This window comes from Cebus imitator, unplaced genomic scaffold (genome assembly GCF_001604975.1).
Source record: "Cebus imitator isolate Cc_AM_T3 unplaced genomic scaffold, Cebus_imitator-1.0 Scaffold387, whole genome shotgun sequence".
In the NCBI taxonomy this organism is placed as follows: domain Eukaryota; kingdom Metazoa; phylum Chordata; class Mammalia; order Primates; family Cebidae; genus Cebus; species Cebus imitator.
This window is the reverse complement of record NW_016107702.1, coordinates 276,496-299,202: the sequence shown is the minus strand read 5'-3', so window position 1 is coordinate 299,202 and position 22,707 is coordinate 276,496. Positions and strand designations below refer to the sequence as shown.

Here is a 22,707-nt window from a genome sequence, read left to right as displayed (position 1 = left end):
AAAAAAAAAAAAAAAAAAAGAAATTCAAAGGACCTAGAATAGAATAGCTAAGTAACTGCAAAAAAGAACAGTTGGAGGGCTAACATTACCTGATTGCAATTATAAAGGTATAGCATTTATAATAAAGCTATAAAATCAAAACATTTTGATATTGATACAAAGATACAAAAATAGATCAGTGGAACAGACTTGAATCCAGAAATAAATGCACATATATACACAACCAATTGATAAAGATGCATAGTTACTGCAGTGGAGAAACTGGAGCAATTGGCTATCCATATATTAAAAAAAATTGAACTTGAAGCAATACACAACTTCATATACAAAATTTAACTCAAAGTGGATCATAGGCCTAAATGCAAAACTTAAAACTATAAAACTGCTAGAAGGAAGCATTGGAGAAATACTGTGACTTTTCTTGAATACAATACCAGAAGCATGATTCAAAAAGGAAAATTTGATAATTGATTTTATCAAAATTTAAAACTTCTCTTCAGAAGATACTGTTAAGAGAGTTAAAGAAACAAGGAACAGATTGGGAGAATATCATTGCCAAGCATATATCTGATAAAGTTCCTATATCCATAATATAGAAAGAACTCTCAAAACTCAACAATAAGAAAACATATGAACTAGTTTTTGTTTTAATGGACAAAAGCTTTGAACAGAAACTTCACCCAAAGATAGACAGATAGCAAATAAACACATGCATTAGTCACTAAGGAAAATGCATATTAAAATGCATCATTAGTCACTAAGAAAAATGCATATTAAAACCACAACAAGGGCCCAGCACAGTGGGTCATACCTGTAATCCCAACACTTTAGGAGGCCAAGGCAGGAGGATTGCTGCAGCCTAGCAGTTTGAGATCAGCCTGGGCAACAACCCCATTTTCTTAATAAAAATTTAAAATTTTTCAAAAAAAACCCACAGTCAGATACTTCATATCTGTTAGAATTTATAAAATGGAACATGTCAAAGGTTAGCAAGCATGTGGCAGAATCATCTCTTGTTGAATGTAAAATAGTACAACTACTTTGGAAGACAGTTTGACAATTTCTTTAAAAATTAAACATGTAGGCGGGGCACGGTGGCTCACGCCTACAATCTCAGCACTTTGGGAGGCCGAGGTGGGTGGATCACGAGGTCAAGAAATCGAGACCGTCTTGGTCAACAAGGTGAAACCCCGTCTCTACTAAAAATACAAAAATTAGCTGGGCATGGTGGCGTGCGCCTGTAGTCCCCGCTACTCGGGAGGCTGAGGCAGGAGAATTGCTTGAACCCAGGAGGCAGACGTTGCCGTGATCCGAGATCGCGCCATTGCACCCCAGCCTGGGTAACAAGAGCAAAACTCCATCTCAAAAAAAAAAATAAAATAAAAATTAAACATGTATCTATCATATGATTCAGCCATTCCACTCCTAGATATTTACCACAGAGAAAAATAATGCATGTCCATACAGACACTTGTACATGAATGCTCATGGCCAAAAAACTAGAACCATGGAGTACTATTCAGCATGTATAAAGGAATAAATTGATACTCTAAACAACATGGATGAATCTCTGGCTGGACATGGTGGCTCATGCATGTAATTCCAGCACTTTGAGAAGCTGAGGCAGGTGGATCACTTGAGCCCAGAAATTTGAGGCTGCAGTGAGCAGTGATGGCATTACTGGGTGACAGAATGAGACCCTGTCTCAAAACAATTTGAAAAAGAAAAAGGAAAAAAAAAACACACATGGATGAATCTCAAAATAATTATGCAAAATAAAAGAAGACAGAGTAGAATATATTCTTTATAATTCCTTTTATGTAAACTCTAAAAATATAAACTATAGTAGCATTAAAGAGATAAGTAGTTGCTTCGGGATAAGCGGATGTGAAGGGTGAGGATAAGGGTTTACAAAAGGGCACAAGGAAACTTGGTAGTGATGAATGTTCATTATCTTGATTGTGATGATGGTTTCACAGATGTATGTGTATTTCAAAGCTTAGCAAACTGTACCCTTTCAATATTTGTCATTTAGTGTATGTTATTTTTACCTCAATAAAGCTGTATTTTTAAAAAAATTGTTTTAACCTAAATGCTTAAAAAAAATTTGGGGGTCCTGAGCTTTTAAAAATAATCACCCTGGCCACCAATAAAACATGGCAAATGAATCTTCTGAGTGACAATCAATCATATTAGCAACTCCTGCCTTAGTCAAGCACCAGAACTGAATTAAAGAGAGGCAGAACCACACTGAAAACTTTTTTTCCTGTGAGCAGAGATAGAATGAAGACAGAAGCGTGCCTCCTTTCCAACAAATAGATAATCAGTTCCTAAGCTCTGTAGAAAGGACTATATTGCTTTTAACAATTTTAACCATTTACAAATTTCATCACCTTTATAACAATTAAATACCAAAGCCCCTACATCCCAAGAAATTCTGATATGGTAAGTTTTGTGTGGTATCATGTATCTATATTTTAAAAATTTATTTTCACTGTGGTAAAATAGGTAAAATGTGAAAATTACCATTTTAACTATGTTTAAATGTACAGTTTGGTGGCATTAAGTACATTCATATTGTTTGTGCAACCATCACTGCCATCCATCTTCAGAACTTTTTTCATCTTGCATAATTGAAACCCTGCATCCATTGAACACTACCTCACCATTCTGCCACGACCCAGCTCCTGGCAACCACCATTCTACTTTCTATTTCTATGAATTTGCCTAATCTAAGTACCTCATGAGAGGAATCATACTTGGTTGTTTCACTTGGTATAATGTCTTCAAGGTTCATATTTTAGTATTTGTCAGAATTTCCTACTTTTTAAAGGCTGAATAATAATTCCATTATATATACTACATTTTGATTATCCATTAATCTGTCAGTGAAAACTTGGCTTCCTTCCACCCTTTGGTTATTGTAAATAATGCTACTATGAGCATGTGTGTACAAATATCTGTATCCTTGTTTTTTATTTTGGGTATGTATCCAGAAATGAAAATGCTAGATTGTATGCTAATTATTTTTTTTTTTAATTTTGAGGAACTGCCGTACTGTATTCTATAGTGGCAATACCACTTTGCATTTCCATCAGCAGTCGCACACAGGGTTCCATTTTGTCCACATCCTTATCGACACTAGTTATTTTCATTGTAGTTGTTGTTTTTGATAGTAGCTAATAGATATGAAGTGGTATCTTATGGTTTGAACTTGCATTTTCTCTGGTTAGTGATTGTGAGCATCTTTTCATTTGTTTATGGCCTTTTCTTTATCTTTTTTGCAGAAATGTCTATTTAAGTCTTTTAATTTTTTTTCTACAGGGTTATATTTTGTTCATTTTTTAATTAGGTTGTTTTTTGTTGTTTTAGGAGTTCTTTATGTATTATGGAGATTAATCCCTTATCAGATATATGATTTGCAAATATTTTATGCCATTCTGTGGACTGCCAGTTTACTTTCTTAATAGTAGTCTTTGGCACACAAAAGTTTTTAATTTTGGTGAAGTTCATTTTTCTGTTTTTTGTTTATTTGTTTCCTGTTCTTTGGTGTGATATGAAGAAATCATCACCAAAACCAATGTCATGATGCTCTTCCTGTGTTTTCTTCTAGGAGTTTTACAGTTTTAGCTCTTATGTTTCAGTCTTTGATCTCTCTTTTTTAAATACACTATATGTAGTTCTGATGCATGCTCCCGTTTTTCTTTTTTTTTTTTAAGTGCTTCTTTAGCCATACTCTAGTGCAGCTGTTTAAGAGCCTGTGGCTGAGAAGTAAGGTTTTAGTGGAACAGGGTTGTTTAAAGGATCACAAACAGGAATATCTGAGAAAGTTGTGGTGTCAGAATCTTTATCAGCTCCAAAGTTAAGATTATTTCATCCTTGCCCAAACTAATTAGTTAAATTCCTCTTAAATTAGCTGACTAGCCAAAAGAATATGGTCCTTTGGATGATTTTATCCCTCGTTCTGTGAATCCAGAAGCAATTATAACATATGACTTCGATAAGTTTGAGAGCAAGAATAGGATAAGAAGACAGTCTTTCAGATGGGGTCTAAAACAAAGGAATTGGCTTTGTTACACTTGTTCCAGCCAAGTGTCTTTTATTTTATTTTTTTATTTTTTGAGACAGAGTCTTGCTCTGTCACCCATGCTGGAGTGCAATGGCAAGATTATTGGCTCACTGCAACCTCCATCTCCTGGGTTCAGGTAATTCTTCCGCCTTAGCCTCCCAAGTAGCTGGAATTACAGGCACCTGTCATCATGCCTGGCTGATTTTTGTAGAGACAGGGTTTCACCATGTTGGCCAGGCTGGTCTTGAACTCCTGACCTCAGGTAATCCACCCAGCTTGGCCTCCCAAAGAGCTGGGATTATAGGCATGAGCCAACACGCCTGGCTCCAGGCCAGTCTTTACCAAAGCATTTGTACTTTTTCACTGTAATCTCTCAATCTTATCTCTTCTCCCATAATTCCACAGTGTCTGAGAAAGTAAAGTATGGGTGCATACAAAACAAAACAAAAAAACTTCTCCACCATTATTTTTTATCTAATACTTTTAAGAGACTATTTAATACTTGTACAGGAATACAGGGTAAACATCAATAATGAGATTGAATTGATAAAATGAAAGATAAGCATTCTAAAATCTCTACTAAGTAGTTGGGTACTTTGATAACCTATGTCCTCTCTGTGACAAGTTTTTCTGTCCTGTGTTTCCAGGGCTCTCCAATGCCAGATGTGGTCAGTAGGGAGCTCCATGCCCAAGCTCAAGAACGACTGCAACACTATTTTATGGGCAGGGCCCTAGAAGAGCGAGCCCAGCAGCACAGAGAAGCTTTGATGGCACAAATCAGCACCAACGTTGAACAGCTAATGAGTATGTGCTTATTTTACTTTTGTTCTTGAAAAAGAACAACCTATGCAAGGTTTGTGACATCCAAAACCTTCAGAAGGGAACAGTTAGTAAGCATCTTTAGCTCATCCTCTAACCTCAGGAAATTTCTACAAAAATCAGACCAGCAAACAGTGTTTTCAAATGATGCCAATTTTATAACCTCCTTCTTGCCTGCATCCCCAGGCCTTGCCATTATTCATATGTATCAGGACAAAGTTATTAATTTCAGATGCTGAGCCCTATTTACTACGTAATCTGAAAGCTTTTCATCATATTTTAAAAGTAGATGACGACAATAGTTACAGTGCCATTCACTTGTAGAGCATTTTATAAGTTTTTTTTTTTTCTCAGATGGAGTTTCGCTGTGTTGCCAGGCTGGAGTGCAGTGGCATGATCTTGGCTCAGTGCAACCTCCATCTCCCATCTTCAAGTGATTCTCCTGCCTCAGCCTCCCAAGTAGCTGGGACTACATGTAGTAGGCGTGTGCCACCATGCCTGGCTAATTTTGTATTGTTAGTAGATATGGATTTCACCATGTTGGCCAAGATGGTCTCGATCTCTTTACCTCGTGATCCACCTGCCTCAGCCTCCCAAAGTGCTGGGATTACAGTTGTGAGCAACCATGCCTGACCTATAATTTTTAATGAGGTACTTTTACAAAAATTAATTTATCTGTGTCTCACAACCACTGATCAATTTAATGAGAGACCCCATCCATGAGGCCTCTGTGTTTCAGTCAGCCTCTTGGATTTCTTTAGTGTATGTGGACAGAAAGGACAACTGTTTTCTATTTAATGGCCACTACTTATGAATTCTATATTTTTTAATTGGATAAATGGCTGAAACCGAGCCTCTCATCTATAGACTGAGGTTCTACTATTAAAGCTTCTGTTCTTAAAATAAACCATCTTACAAAAATATACATCTTATTTTATAACACAGAAATGGCCAGGTGCTGTGGCTCATGCCAGTAATCCCAACATTTTAAGAGGCCAAGGCAGGCAAATCATCTGAGGTTAGGGGTTTGAAACCAGCCTGGCCAACATGGTGAAACCCCGTCTCTACTAAAAATACAAAATTAGCTGGGCATGGTGGCACACGCCTGTAATCCAAGCTACTCAGGAGGCGGAGGCAGGAGAATCGCTCGAACCCTGGAGGCAGAGTTTGCAGTGAACCAAGATCATGCCACTGTACTCCAGCCTGGGCAACAAGAGCAAAACTCTGTCCCAAAACAAGCAAATAAACAAACAAAACCAGAAATGAGCTGAATATGGTGACTCACGGACATAATCCCAACACTTTGGGAAGCTGAGGCAAAGAATTGCTTGAGTCCAGGGGTTTGAGACCAGCCTGGGCAGCATAGTGAGATCCCATTTCTACAAAAAAGAAAAAACATTACCTGGGTATGGTGGCATAGTCCCAACTACTTAGGAAAGTGTGGTGGGAGAATCACTTCAGCCCAGGAGGTTGAGCCTACAGTGAACTGTGATCATGCTATTGTACTCCAACTTAGGCAACAGAATGAGACTCTGTCTCAAAAAAAAAAAGCAAAAAACACAAAAGTAGCCGGGGGTGGTGATATTGCCACCAGCCACAGCTATAACTTTTGAATAGTCAAAAAGCATCCACAGTTAGCAGTGGTGATACATTCAGAGTTGGAATGCTGTTTCTGCCTCCTATAGCAGAGTTACAGCTCTGTAGCTTCCAGGTTTCTACCTGCTTGGCTTAGGACTCTTTGGCTCATCTGTTTATTTTCTGTCTACTACAGAGGCACCAAGTCTGAAGGAGGCAGAAGGGAAAGAACCTGAGCTCTTCCTAAGTAGATCCAGGCCTGTGGCAGCAAAGGCCAAGCAGGCCCATCTCACTACCCTGAAGCACATACAAGCACCCTGGTGGAAGAAGCTTGGGGAAGAATCTGGAGATGAGACTGATGTTCTGAAGGATGAGCTTAGTGTAGAATTAGAAACTTTATTCATTGGCGGAACCAAACCGCCTTAGTGAATTATCCTAAGAATGACACAAATCTCGTATTTTAGGAGATTACATTGGTTCTGCCTCTGACATGCTGGTAGACTAGGGCCATCGTTAACTTATTATTTTCCAGAGGTTCTTCTCCAGACAAGACTTGCAAAGGGTTATATTCTACCTCTCTCTGAATTTTCTTTTTCTTTTCTCTGTATCCTCATTCTTGGCCACACACACAGATTTCTGTGGATTTTATTATAGAACTAAACTAGCATAGTGTTCTGTTGTTTACATGAAGTATGACTTTTCTTTTGTTTCTGCTGTTTTCCAAGTAAAGGTTTTTTTTTCTAACTAAATATTTTCAATAATTGATTTGAAAAATTTGTCGGGATTATTTCAACTTTTCATATTTATTATCTGAAATTCCTATTTCCTATTAATGTGCAGACTTTATTAATGTGAGGAAAAGAAATGCTAAATTGAGGGAAATTTCCCTATCTTCTATAAAACAATGGTTGAACTCATTTTCTATTTTGTTATTTCTAAAAGGAACTACATACAAAAAATGCATTCTTTCTATTCAACTATGAGAACTACATGATGTACTGTTTCCCTTTTTGTCCTTTCTCCTGGGAATCTCAGAGCTAAATATAATGTTTAATTTTTGTTATAAACCTAGGTACTTTTCTGATTATTTATTCTAACCTAATAATTTTTAATTTCCCTGTTTTCCTTTAAATATGTTTCAATACCAGAAGCCACTTCAATTTGTGTTTAAAACAATATGGAATTTAAGTTAAAATCAGTTAACAAATCATGCCTCCATATCATAAAGAATCTGGAAGATACTCTTTGTAAAAATGAGTGAAAATACTAGTATTTCTGGATGTAAATACCAAATTGTATAATGTTGCACAATCTCCAAAGTTAACTTCAGTAAAATTCTATTCAAAACTCCTATATTTGTATATATAATTGAAGAAGAAATGTAGAAAAATTATGTGAGTGTTGCCCCCAATTTAGCAAACAAAATGCCAGATAATCTAGAACAATAATTTTTCTTCAGCCCATTAGATAGCTGAAGACTCAAGCCAACCATGTAAACTGGGATAGGATTCTATATCTGTGAAATGAAGTATTTCATCTATATTAGAGCACAAGGGAAAAGTGGCTATGTAAGAAGAAATTTTAAAAATTTTTAGCAAATTCTTAAAGGCCAGGTATGGGCTAGCATGCCTATTTAGAGTATCTGAGAGCCTCAGACATAAGAAGTTGGACCTCTACCAAATGCTCACAAGAAAGGTTGAGAGATCGGGCCAGGCACAGTGCCTTGCTCCTGTAATCCCAACACTTTGGGAAGCCAAGGCAGGTGGATCACTTGAGCTCAGGTGTTCGACACCAGCCTGGCCAACATGGTGAAACCCCACCTCTACTAAAAATACAAAAATTAGCTGGACATGGTGGCATGCACCTTTAGTCACAGCTACTCAGCAGGCTGAGGCAGGAAGATCATTCAAGTCCAGAAGGCAGAGGTTGCAGTGAGCTGAGACTGTACCACTGTACTGCAGCTAGGTCAACAGAGTGAGACCCTCTCTCAAAACAAAACAAGATTGGAAGCAAGGCAAGAGACATGAAGAGACCTTCGTGGTACAGGTAAGCATGAAATGATAGTCTGCTACTGGGTGACATAGGCAAAGTCCCCACTTCCCCTTTAGCCTTAAGCTGCTACAGCAGGGCAGTGAGCTCTTACCTCTAAGGCTCAGGCAAAATTCCATTGCATGTAAGGAAGGAATGAAGGAATTATAGGAAACACTATCCCCCAGACTCAAGCAGAAATTCAGTGTTGCTGAAGTAGAGGTAAAAACAAACACTTCATCACCTGGGGAAGGAAAAGAAATCAACCAAAACCCTTGGTGGAACACTCCACAAAAGTGCCTATAAAGCATATCTGAAATGTCAGTTTAATATGTAATTTGAGTTCCAGTGGCCTCTTTGTGCTGTTATATTAGCCCATGAAATAGATATGTGTCCTGAGGAAACTCTATAGTACTTGAGAGTTTCCCAAAGAGAGTCCTGCCACCTATCTCCTAAGATACATGATAATAACATTCCTAAACTTGATGGGCTGGAGAAGTCCCCCTAATACAGCTTGCTTTCAAGAGTGTGATTCTTTCTTAGATCCTGAATCAAAAATAAGCCACACCAGTGTTTGGCACAAGCCTCTGCTTAGTTAAGTACATGTTGAATGAATGCTGAGTAATAGCTTTCTGGTCATATTCCCAGGAATTTTGTTTTGAGATTCCTTATACACCTTGCTCTAGGTGATCTAGGATGAGAATTCTTCATTTGACTTCTTCATTTATTGCTCCTCATGTGACTTCTTCATTTATTATAAATGCTCAGTAATGATACATAGAGTAATAGTGCCTGAGTTCTTATGGAATGAATGCTGCTGTTGCTTCTCCATAGTTCCATCCCTTTTGAAAAGTGGAAATGGTAAATGGATCCAAGCATAGAAACCCAGCCCACCTATCTGGGCCTTCCCTGACACATTGCCTATCATGGATAGATTTCAGAGTTTCATTCCTGGCTCCTTAAGCTCCATAAGGGACCCAGAGTCTGCTGATTCTATCGAGGAAGACTTGGATTTAGCAGATGCCATGAACTTTGAACCTAGCCAACTCTAGGCCCTTTAGTGAAATAGCTCACATTTCCAGCTCCTGTAGACATGAAATTTTAACAGGGATTTCTTATCTACTGGAAAAGGAGCTCCCAACCAGAAACCATGCTTGGGAGGCAATCCTTGACATTCTTCATGCAAGAATGGCTGGCTCCTTTAGCTCTCCTGCTCCCAATGTGCCAGCTTTCCTGCTCAACTCTCTCAACTTTTGGGCAAACTATAGTGCTGCTTGAGGATGCTCAGTGAGAGCTGAAAGACAAGCATTGAGGCCTAATACCAAGGCAGGGGCAGGAATCTCAGATGCCTCTTAGAAACCTGAAACCACAACATCTATTTATTCTACACCTTCAGACTTTCTAAGGCTCAACCTACCATGCTGACTCCCCATTCCAAAGTTAATCAAGCAGGAGGCAAGGAAGCACCTTGCCTGCAGCTCCACAGACAGAACAGACCTCTGAATTTCAATCACCTGCATCTCAGAAATGGACTACATACAGGGACCTGCAGAGACCAAAGGCCTAGATCTGGGCAGGAAAATACACATCAAGGGCTTCTGCACATTCTAAGTTTTGAGAAGTTCAAGAGGATGAAACAAAAATAATCGGACCTTGCCTCAGTTTCCCTAAAGTTGGCCAAGTTCTCTACAAGTCTAGTGCCTAATTAGGAGAGCCAACATTCCAGGGAAGAAAGTCAGGAGAACAAAAACCCAAATTCTCCTAGAAAGCCTCCTCTGGCATCTGTTTCTAGGAGTCATTTGGCATGAGGGATGGCTATCAAATGTGACATGAAGACAAAGGTCTGAAATCTACCTAATATCACATTGGCTTCTTTGAACACCGTAACAGAGCCCACACAATTCACAGAGCAGCAGTTCCTCTGTTGTGAGCACTAATGGACCCAGTCTATATCTGCTGCAGCTGCATTCTGCAGGTAGACCTGGTCAAGAAGAGGGTACCAGAGACTGACCAGGTACCTCCACGTTTTCCAGAGGAGATACCCATGATTCACAAAACTTTTCTTTTGAAGTGCCACCGTCATGCTGCCTATGTGCTTAAAGCACCTGACTTTTCCAACTTCACAGCCTGTCTCCAAAAAACAAAGGATGGAATCATTAGTTCGACTCTGGACCTGATTAGAAAGAAATAGAGAATTGAAACAGCAAATAGTGCCGGGTTCTGCAGGAGAATGCTTTGCTAAATGGTTCCATCGCCTACTTTTGGAGGCCCTTTTGTTGGCTGTAGATTTTCCCTATTGTGTGACAGGAATCTTTTATATATATATATATACTTTAAGTTCTGGGGTACATGTGCAAATCTAGCAGGATTGTGGCATAGGTGTACACATGCAATGGTGGTTTGCTGCCTTCATCCCCCCATCACCTACATTAGGTATTTCTCCTAATGTTATCCATCCCCAATCTCCCCACCCCTGCTATCCCTCCCCTAGTCCCCACTCCTTAACCAACCCCAGTGTGTGATGTTCCCCTCCATGTGTCCATGTGTTCTCGTTATTCAATACTCCTTATGAGTGAGAACATGCACTGTTTGGTTTTCTGTTCTGGTGTCACTTTGCTGAAAATGATGCTTTCCAGATTGATCCATATCCCTGCAAAAGACATGAACTCATCCTTTCTTATAGCTGCATAGTATTCCATGATGTATATGTGCCACGTTTTCTTTATGCAGTCTATCATTGATGGGCATTTGGGTTGGTTCCAGGTCTTTGCTATTGTAAACAGTGCCGCAATGACCATACATATGCATGTGTCTTTATAATGGAATGATTTATAATCCTTTGGGTATATACCCAGTTATGGGATTACTAGGTCAAATGGTATTTTTATTTCTGTATCCTTGAGGAATCGCCACACTGTCTTCCACAATGGTTGAACTAATTTACACTCCCACTAACAGTGTAAAAGTGTTCCTATTTCTCCATATCCTCTCCAGCATCTGTTGTCTCCAGATTTTTTAATGATTGCTATTCAAACTGATGTGAGATGGTATCTCAAGGTAGTTTTGATTTCCATTTATCTAATGACCAGTGATGAGCATTTTTTAATATGTTGGCCTCATAAATGTCTTCTTTTGAAACGTGTCTCTTCACATCCTTCGCCCACTTTTTGATGTGGTTGTTGTTTTTCCTGTAAATTTGTTTTAGTTCATTGTAGATTCTGGATACTAGCCCATTGTCAGATGGGTAGCTTGGAAATTTTTTTTCCAGTTGACTCTATTGATTGTTTCTTTTGCTCTGCAGAAGCTCTTAAGTTTAATTAGATCCCATTTGTCTACTTTGACTTCTATTACCATTGCTTTTGGTGCTTTAGTCATGAAGTCCTTGCCTATTCCTATGTTCTCAATGGTATGGCCTAGGTTTTCTTCTAGAGTTTTCATGGTTTTAGGTCTTATGTTTAAATCGTTAATCCATCTGGAGTTAATTTTTGTATAAGGTGTAGGGAAGGGGTCCAGTTTCAGCTTTTTGCACATGGCTAGCCAGTTTTCCAAACACAATTTATCAAACAGGGAATCCGTTCCCCTTTGCATTTTTTTGTCAGATTTGTCAAAGATCAGATGGTTGTAGATGTGTGGCATTACTTCCGAGGACTCTGTTCTGTTCCATTGGTCTATATCTCTGTTTTGGTACCAGTTATTACGATTGTCTTGGCTATGTGGGCCCTTTTTTGGTTCCATATTAAGTTTAAGGTGATTTTTTCCATTTCTGTGAAGAAGGTCAATGGTAGCTTGATGTGGATAGCATTGAATTTATGAATTACTTTGGGTAGTATGGCCATTTTCACGATATTGATTTTTCCTAACTTTGAGCATGGAATGTTTTTCCATCTGTTTGTGTCCTCTCTTATTTCCTTGAGCAGTGCTTTGTAGTTGTCCTTGAAGAGATCCTTCATGTCCTTTGTTACTTGTATTGCTAGGTATTTTATTCTCTGTGTAGCAATTGTGAATGAGAGTTCGCTCATGTTTTGGCTCTCTGTCTGTTATTGGTATATATGAATGCTTGTGATTTTTGTACACTGATACGAATTTTTCTTTATCCCTGATAAGTGCCTTAAAGTAAACTTGAGCTTGCTCAATTTTGAGCAAGTCTCTCAAGGGACTTCTCAGTTGAGGCTGTGCCAGAATTCATAAACCTCCCAAATAGGTCTTAGCTTGTTTAGAATCATAATATTGAAGCTGAGTCATTTTGAACTTGCTTCGATTAGAGGTAGTTGAGGAAATATCTATTCTGGAAATATGCTCCCTTAAGACAAACTCAGACCATCAAAATGGGCCTTACAATTATGAAAAGAGGGACAAAAAGCCTAATTCCTTTGCATACGCCATTCCTCTACATTTGATGCGCTTCCTGCCACATCTGCTCTGCCCCACTCCACCCCCACCCCCATATGTTCACCCTCTTCCAAAACAATACTCCAAAGTAGTTTCTAAGGGGCAATTCTTTTAAACACATTAATACTCTAATTCTTCGGTCTGTAATGCCTTGAGCTTCTGTACTGTGTGTTTTTCTTATGAACTTACCTGTATACGGCTTAGAAGTTATTTTAAGGCAGTGTGTGTGTGTCTGTGTGTGTCTGTGTGTGTCTGTGTGTGTGTGTGTGTGTATACATATATATGCATATATATAATATCTATAATTGAATTGCAAACATCTTAAAAATAAAAACATTTTCTTCTTTATTATGTCCAATAGAGAACTACTTATTTGTCCTATACTCTGTAAAGGTACTTTAACAGTGGCTGACCCATGAACTGCTTTCCCCATTTTCAGAGATAATTCACTGAGGAATTAGTTGTCACCTTGCTTCCAGTAGCTATAGTCCTAATGCTGCCACTAAGTAGCTGTCAGAACCCTCTAACTCGCAAATGCTGAGCTTGCTTCCCTGGACAATAATAATTCCTCTTTGGAGCATTCCCATTGCAAATCAAAAAGAGGTAAGGAAGAAAAGATCACAGCAGATTCAAATGTCTGGAGAGGTAAAGGCACCCCGTTGGCAGTGAGCAGGACACCAGGCAGTGCAGTGTAGTGTTTACATGTCAGAATGTCTGAATACAAATCCTGGCTCCACCACTCTACTGAGGATAAAAAGCATAATCGACATGTAAGGGATTGATGCCTAGCAGCCTGAAGTTAACATTCCGTAAGTATCTACAAGTCTCTTAGTTTCTGGCAGGGCCGCCAAATTGTGATATCTAATATGATGTCTGATATGAATTTGGGCATTTGAGTTTAATCAGGGGAAGTGTTATGGAGCTGGGGTGGTCTATAATCCAACTTTAAAGTGCCAACCTGGGTGTAGGAACAAAAATGTGCTGCTCTGCTAGAGATAGCCAGCATGAGTGAGGTGCTGCTTGGTAAGTAAATCTCTGTGGCCCTCACTGAATACAGCTACATTGTCCCTGGTGAGGGTGGTGAACTCTGTTCAAAGGCAGTCATGATGACCCCACAGACAACTGTCTGACTATTTTGCAAGCGTAAAACTAATGAATTCTACTGCAGGAAATGGAAATTAAAATAGAGATGAGTTCAGGGACACAGGGAAGGTTAAGGAGTTACAGAGAATATAAGGGTGGTCTCAGCACGTGTAAGGCAATTTGGGTTCTATTCTCAAGAGACTGCAGTTTATTATCTCACCATAAGTTGATTCCTCCCACTCTGCCTTTAGTTCTGAGCTCCAGGGCCCTCTAATCCATTATCTCCTCTTTTTCCCAAAAATTGCTTTGTAATTATGCTCTTTTATAGTTCAAATCTCCTCTCCAAAACTCTTCTGGCTGCCCCTGTTCCCAAGGGCGGTGGTTCCAGTGACTCCTAGAAACAGACGACACTGGCAAGTGCCTTACAATAAACTTGAGCTTCTTCAATTTTGAACAAGTCTCTGAAGGGACAGATGTCCCTATTGTGTTTTAGGTATCCTGGACCCTGGTTGTGACCACTAATCAAGCTCTGGTTGTTTTTTTTTTTTTCCCTAGTGGTGTTCTGGCACTTCAGAGAGACATGAGATTGAGCCCTACTGACATAGCTTGGCACCTATGAAAGTCTGCCAGGAAGGAAAAAAATACAGCTGAAGACTGCTGCATCCATGCCCCAGGACAGGGGCCCTCAACTACAGGAGGTGAACTCACCAGGTGAGCAGGGGGAGATGGAGCATTTCTGACTGAGCTCTGCCTGTCAGAACAGCTGCCACATTAAATTCTCAAAGGAGCAAGAACCCTACTATGAACTGTACACATGAAGACTCTAGGTTGCATGCTCCCTATGAGACGCTAACTCCTGCTTAATAATCTGAGGTGGAAGAATTTCATCCCAAAACCACCCCCAAACCCGCCACCCGCCCCTTCTGTCTTCCACGAAACCAGTGCCCTGGTGCCAAAAAGGTTGGGGAACACTACCCCAGCACATTAAGAAGCCCAGGCCAGAGGAGATCCAGGAACTTGCTCTTCCAGTCATCACCTCCCTGTCCCCTCCTGAATGTCTGTTTTCTCTGTATTGCTGATAGCAATAATCTGTCCCCTCCTACAGCTTCCTGTCCAGCACCAGCCCCTACTCTTGTGGATAATCTACAGTACAAGCATGTGGATGGGGCGTAAAATCTAGTAGTCCTGCCAGTTCTTTGGTTTCCTTGCCTATGAAGGCCAAGGAATTCAGAAGAATGGTCTTTTTTAGGCTTGGACTATGTGGTGTTTTATACACTCTGGATCCTTCTGGGAATTTTGCTCGTGTAGGGAAATACAACAGGTAAAGACCCAGGGCAGGACAAGTATACAGAGATATTTTCATACAAAATCCAAATTTCATAATTGAGGCTCATCTTCACCCCTCAAGAATCCTGATTAATGAGGATTTTTAATTTAATGACTGTATTTAAAACAACTTCTAGAGACCAGCTATGTGAGAGATACGTACATCATTAGGAAGCAGTGTCAGCTGTTGATGCAATCTGCAAAGAGACCTTTTTTTTTAAAGACCTGAGTTAACTGGGAAACATTCCATCAGTTCCTATGCTCTGTAGAGATTGTATAGCATAGGAAATGTCTGTTCCTTGAAAGCTTGTCTTAGTCTGGGATGCTTTAACAATACCATAGACTGGGTGTCATATAAACAACAAAAAACTTATTTCCCATAATTCTGGAGTTTGAGACGTCTAAGATGAAGGTATATTTGGTGTTGCGTGAGGGGTCACTTCATGACTCATAGACCTCATCTTCTCATTCATCATCACATGGCAAAAGAGATGAGGGATCTAAAGCACAGTGGCTCATGCCTCTATTACTAGCACTTTGGGAGGCCGAGGCAAGTGTATTGTCTGAACCCAAGAGTTCAAGACCAGCCTGGGCAACAGGCAAAATCCAATCTCTACGAAAAAAAACTCACAAAAATTACCTGCACATGGTGGCCCACACCTGTAGTCCCAGTTAGTCAGGAGGCTAAAGCGAAAAGATCACCTAAACCCTTGAGGTTGAAGTTGCAGTGAGCCAAAATTATGCCACTGCACTCCAGCCCAAGTGACAGAATGAGACCTTGTCGCCCCCCCAAAAAAAAGTGCTCTCTAGGGTCTCTATTATATGGGCACTAATCTCATTCATGAGGTATCTACCTTCATGACCTAATTATCTCCCAACGGGCCTACCACTTCATACTATAAAATTGACAGGACATGAACATACGAATTTTGGTGTGCACACAAATTTTCAGTCTATACCAAAACCGTAAAAGCAATTGCCTAAAAAACTTGATTGTGTGCTTTTCTGTGATTAACAACTTTTAAATGTTTTTTTCTAGAAGTTGACAAATTCCATTACTTTTTCTTGAGTCAAATTTGGAAATATGTGAATACACATACACTCCTTTATTTTTTGGCATAATTTTAGTTGTACAGATACATTGAGCAGATACAGAGTTTTATATACTCATATCATCCTCCTCCAACTTCCCACCTCTCAGCAGTTCCCCTGTTATTACCATTTTTATTACATTTGATGAACCAATATTGAGACATTATCATTAACTAAAGTCCACAGTTTACATTGAGGTTTACTCTTTCTGTTATACAGTTCCACGGTTTGACAAATGCATACTGCCGCATATCCACCATTACAGTATCAGCTTCTCTGCCTGAAATTGTTCCCTCTGTTCTATATATTAATCCTTCTTTTACCCTTCCAAACCTCACCCATGACATGACATCCACTGATTTTCTTTTACTGTTTCTATAGTTTTACCTCTTTCAAAATGTCATATTGCTGGAATGTAGTATGTAGCCTTTTCAGACTGGTTTCTTTCACTTAGCAATCTGCATTTAACGTTACTCCATGTCTTATCAAGGCTTGATTGCTTAATTCATTTTATCACTGAATAATACTCAATTGTATGAATGTACCATAGTACACCCATTTATCTACTCGACGGCATCTTGGTTGCTTTCAAGTTTTGGGAATTATAACTAAAGTTGATATAAACATTCATATGCAATTTTTTTTGTGGACATACATTTTCACTGATTTGGGTAAATATCTAGCAGCATGATTGCTGGATGGTATAGTCAATCTATGTTTAGCTATGTGAGAAACTGCTTAACTGTCTTCTAAAGTGGTTGTAACCATGTTGCATTATCACCAGTAATAAATTCGAGTTCCTCTTGTTCTATATCCTTGCCAGCAGTTGATGATGTCTTAGTTTTGGATTCTTGCCATTCTAATATGTGTGTGGTAGTATCTGATTGTTGCTTTAATTTGCAATTCCCTAATAGGATATGATGTTGAACATCTTTTCATATATTTATTAACCATCTGTATATCTTCTTTGGTGAGGTGTCTGTTCAGATCTTTCACCCAATTCTGAATATTTTAAATTTAAATTTCCTTTAGAAGAGTTCCTTGTGTATTTTAGGTAACAGACCTTTATCAAATAGGTATTCTGCAAATATTTTCTCCCTGTCTGTGCTTCGTTTTTTTAATCTTAACAGTGCCTTTTGCAGAGCAGAAGTTTTTCATTGTAATCAAGTCCAACTTGCTAAGTTTACCCCCTCCCCATGGATTATGCTTTTGGTGTTGTATCATCACCAAACTCAAAGTCACCTACAGTCTCAAGTTATCCAGTAGATGTCCTATAGTTTTACATTTTACATTTACAATTTAAGATCCATTTTAAGTTAATTTTTATAAAAGATATAAGGCATGTGTCATTTTTTCTATTTGTATTTCCGGTTGTTCTAGCACCATATATTGAAGACTCTTTTCTCCATTAAATTGCCTTTCCTCCTTTGTCAAATATCAGTTGTCTGTATTTTACATGGATCTATTTTGGGGCTCTCCATTCTATTCCATTGGTCTATTTGTCTATTCTTTTGCCAATACCATGCTGTCTTGTTTACTGTAGCTTTGTTGTAAGTCTTGAAGTCTGGTAATATCAGTCCTCCAACTTCATTATTGAATGTTCTATGGATTATTCTAGGTCTTTTACTTTTTCATTTAAAATTCAGAAGTAATTTATTGTCATCCAAAAAATGACATCCTCAGATTTTGATTGAGATCTCATTGAATCTACAAATAAAGTTGGGAAGAATTGACATTGGAACAATACTGACATTTTCTGGGAATATGGAATATTTCTCTATTTATTTAGATTTTAATTTCTTTATCAGAGGTTTGCTAGCTTACTTCATAGAGCCTATACACATTTTGTTAGATTTATGCCTAAATATTTATTTTTTTATTATTTTTTGAGGCAAATACAAATGGTATTGTGTTTTTAATTTCAAATTCCAATTGTTCTTTGCTGGCGTTAAGAAAGAAATTGACCTTTTACCCTGTAGACTTGCTAAAATTGCTTATTAATTACAGGAGGTTTTTGTTTATTCTTAGGTATTTTTTACATAAAAATCACATCATCTACAAAGACAGATTTATTTCTTTCTACTATGAATACCTTTTATTTTCCTTTCTTGTCTTACATTAGGTAGGAGGTTTACTGTAATGTCACATAGGAGTAGTGAGAGGACATCCTTTCCTTGTTCCTGATCTTAGAGGGAAAGCATCTATTTTCTTACCATCAAGAATCTGCAGATTTTTTCCATTGAGTTGGGTAAACACCCTTCTATTCTGAGTTTTCTGAGTATTTTTTTTTTAATTATGAATGGGTGTTGCATTTCTTTTGCTTCTTCTAGCACCTTCCTTCTTCTTCAGTCCCCACCTTCTTTTTTTTAGTGCAATGGTGCAATCTTGGCTCACTGAAACCTGCAACCTCCGCTTCCCAGGTTCAAGCAATTCTCCTGGCTATGTTTCCAGAGCAGCTGGGATTACACCTGCCTGCCACCATGCCGGACTAATTTTTGTATTTTTAGTACAGATGGGTTTTCACCACGCTGGCCAGGCTGGTCTCAAACTGCTGACCTCAGGAAATCCACCTGCCTTGGCCTCACAAAATGCTGGAATTACAGGTGTGAGCCACTGTACCTGGTGTTTCCCCATTATTTCCTCACCCTTCCGCTTTCTCCACCTTCCTTCTTCTTTTTCCCCCACCTTCTTTCTTGATCTTCTCCCACCTTCCCTCTTCTTCTCCCACCTTCACTTTTCTTCTTTCCCCAAGTTCCCTCTTTTTCTTTCCCCATCTTCTTTCCACTTTCCCCACCTCCCCTATTCTTTTTCCCCACCTTCTCTCTTCTTCTTTTCCATTTCCCACCTTCCGTCTTCTTCTTGCCTCACCTTCCCTCTTCTTGTTCCCCAAACTTCCCTCTTCTTCTTCTCCCGCCATCCCTCTTCTTCTTTCCTCTTTCCCCACTGTCCCTCTTTTTCTTTTCCACTTTCCTCACCTTCCATCTTCTTTCATTCCCAGCATCCCTCTTCTTTCCCACCTTCCCTCTACTACTTGTGAAAATTTTCTTTATTGATTGATGTGATTACATTATTATGTATTTTTGCATATACTTCATGTGTAAAATTTATATTTTTCAAGAAAATTTATTTCTCTAAGATTTTCAGATTCCTTCATATAAAATTATACATTACATGTTTTATTTATTTAACGAACATTTATTGCACATATACTATGCTGAAGATATTATTAGGTATGGAAGACACATTAATAAATAAAGCTGCATGAAAGTTTTGGAATAAGTTACATTTGGTATAGGGGAGGGTAAGAAGATAATGAGGAAGAACTGAAAAAAAGGAGGGGGAATTGAACAACAGCAAACCAGAGAATGTGACATTTCTTGTCTTTCAACTTTTTCTCGTGGTACTTTTGATTAGGGAAATGATCCCTCTCCAAGGGACACCTGAATGACTCCAGACTTCTTGATTTCTGCCGACTCTTACTGCTCTGGAGCTTATACTCATATCCTAATCCCTTAGCATGCAATGGCACAGTCTTATGACCAACTCTTTGCCTATCTGTTCAGCCATATTGTGACCAAATTGCAGACAACAGGCTCAGGTCGTTCCCCAAAAGGATGTGTTCTTCCAGGCCCTTGGTCACTCACTCACCCAACAATAGGGGAGAGGACACCATCAGGTGCAGTGAACTCCTTTAACTAAATATTGGACCCCAAAGAGTTTTGCAGAAAATAATTTATTTAGGCAGAGAGAGAGAGAAAAAGGAGAAAGAAATAGATAAGGAGAGAGAGAGAGAGCGAGCTCTCATGCTGTTGGGGGAGGGGATCCAGAAATGGAATCCGCCTAGTTGTGGCAGAAGGGGACATTTAACCTGGGAGTTATTCCTGCCCTATTCAAGTTTTCTGTCCTATGAAAGGAGCTCCTTTAAACTTCTGCTGGAGTGATTGATCTTTGATTTCTTACATCTGATTTGTTGTTTGGCCCAAAGTGCTCCCATAGCTTTTTCTCCTAACCTCCTCCCCCTTGCCTAAAACTTGGATTCCGTAATTGATTATTTTAACCATACTTTCTAAGATAAAAAATTGTGGTTTTAGCTCACTTCTCTTGCCTTCATTCCATCTCACATGGAAAAATCCTAATTCTAAGAAGCCACTTATTCTACTCCTGTGCCGACATAACTTTGTGTACATGAAGAAAAACACAGAAAATTATACTGGCCATTTTAAATTTATAAAAAACAAAACAAAGCTGTTCTGTTAGTGCTGCCTACTGATTGTATACGTTTCTTTAGTCAATTCATATTTTATTCCTAAAAACTGTTTTTCACCCCTTTCTTATGGAAATGTCAAAACTCTACACTGCTTCCTGACTCTCATCTGATCACCTTCCTTTTAATTCACATAGAAAATATAAAAATCAACAACCATCTGAGCTTTGACACACCTAATGAAAGCCAGCAATGGTGAAAAGATTTCCTCTTTTAAAAATGTGTTGTGAAAACTAGCTAGCCATAAGCAGAAAGCTGAAATTGCATCCCTTCCTTACACCTAATACAAAAATTAACTCCAGATTTATTAAAGATTCAAACATAAGACCTAAGACCATAAAAACCCTTAAAGAAATCATTTATGACATAGGCGTGGGCAAGGAATTCATGACCAAACCACAAAAAACCAATGGCAACAAAAGCCAAAATAAACAAACGGGATCTAATTAAATTAAACAGCACATGCACAGCGAAAAAAAGCTATCATTGGAGTGAACCAGCAACCAGTAGAGTAGAAAAAATTTTTGCAATCTTCCCATCTGACAAATGGCTAATAGCCAGAATCTACAAAGAAGTTAAACAAATTTACAAAAACGAAACAAAACAAAACAACAACACCAAAAAAATAACAACCCTATCAAAAACTAGGTGACAGGGGGGAACACACAATTCTAAAAAGAAGATATTTCTTCAGCAAACAAACGTATGAAAAAAAGCTCATCATCACTAATCTTTAGAGAAATGCAAATCAAATCCACATTTATATACAATCTCACGCCATTTAGATTGGCGATCATTAAAAAATCAGTAGACAACAGATGCTGGAGAAGATGTGGAAAAATAGGAACACTTTTACACAGTTGGTGGGAGTGTAAATTAGTTCAACCATTGTGCAAGACAGTGTGTTGATTCCTCAAGGATCTACAAGTAGAAATACCATTTGACCCAGCCATCCCATTACTGGGTATATACCCAAAGGATCATAAATACTTATATTATAAAGATGCATTTACACATAAATTTATTGTGGAACTGTTCACAGTAGTAGACTTGGAACCAACCCAAATGTCCATCAATGATAGACTGAATAAAGAAACTGGCAGATTACTGAGGCAGTTCTAACTGTACCTCTGTAAACAAAACCACAAGGAAATTTACATAGTAGCTGGGCAGAGCCCACAGTTTTCAGCAATGCCTCTGCTGGCAGACTGTGACTAGACTGCCTCCTTGCTGGGCAGGGCATCACAAACTTATAAATAAAGCCTGACCTTCCCAGGACAGAGCACCAGGGAAAAGAGGCAGTTGTAAGTTCCACTGCAGCAAACTTAAACGCATTTACCCAGCAGCACTGAAAGGAATAACAGAACACCTAACACAGCACTTGAGCTCTGATAAGGGACAGGCTGTCTACTCAAGCAGCTCCACAACCCCCGAATATCCAGAGGTACCTTAAAGAGGAGAGCTCTGGCTGACATCTGGCAGGTACCCTTCTGGGATGAAGATAACAGAAGAAGAAACCAGCAGCAACCATTACTGTTCTGCAGCGCCCGCAGGTGATTCCCAGGTAAGCAGGGTCTGGAGAGGACCTGCAGCAGTCCTGCGGCAGAGAGGCCTGTTAGAAGGAAAAATGAAAAACAAATACTTTCAACATCAACAAGAAACACGCCCACTCAGAGACCTCATGCAAAAGTTACCAACTACAAAGATGATAGGTAGATAAATCTATGAAGATGGGAAGAAACCAGTGCAAAAATGATGAAAACACCAAAAACCAGAACACCTCTCCTCCAAGGGATCACAACTCCTCACCAGCAAGGAAACAAAGCTGAATGGAGAATGAGTCTGAAATTGACAGAAGCAGACTTCAGAAAGTGGGTAATAACAAACTTCTCTGAGCTAAAAGAACGTGTTCTAACCCAATGCAAACAAACTAAGAACCTTGAAAAAAATGTCAGATGAAATGCTAACTAGAATAACCAGCCTAGAGAAGAACATAAATGACTTGATAGAGCTGAAAAACACAGCACGAGAACTTCCCAAAGCATACACAAGTTTCAATAGC

At 38.9% G+C, this 22,707-nt stretch overlaps 1 protein-coding gene across 3 annotated transcripts in view; it reads left to right on the top strand.

The window, feature by feature from the left end:
* The window catches only part of IQCB1 (IQ motif containing B1), an 85,754-nt gene extending 68,571 nt beyond the window's left edge, over positions 1-17,183 (top strand). For 2 of the 3 annotated variants that reach the window (XM_017508156.2, XM_017508154.2), the window contains exons 14-15: positions 4,717-4,873; positions 6,660-7,530. In XM_017508156.2, the coding sequence (XP_017363645.1) occupies positions 4,717-4,873; positions 6,660-6,889 (387 nt within the window). In that variant the 3' untranslated portion in view covers positions 6,890-7,530. Of the gene's footprint in view, positions 1-4,716; positions 4,874-6,659; positions 7,531-14,521 lie in introns of those variants that run through there. The other variant, XM_017508158.2, reaches the window with a different exon arrangement.
* Positions 17,184-22,707: the final 5,524 nt, after the last annotated feature.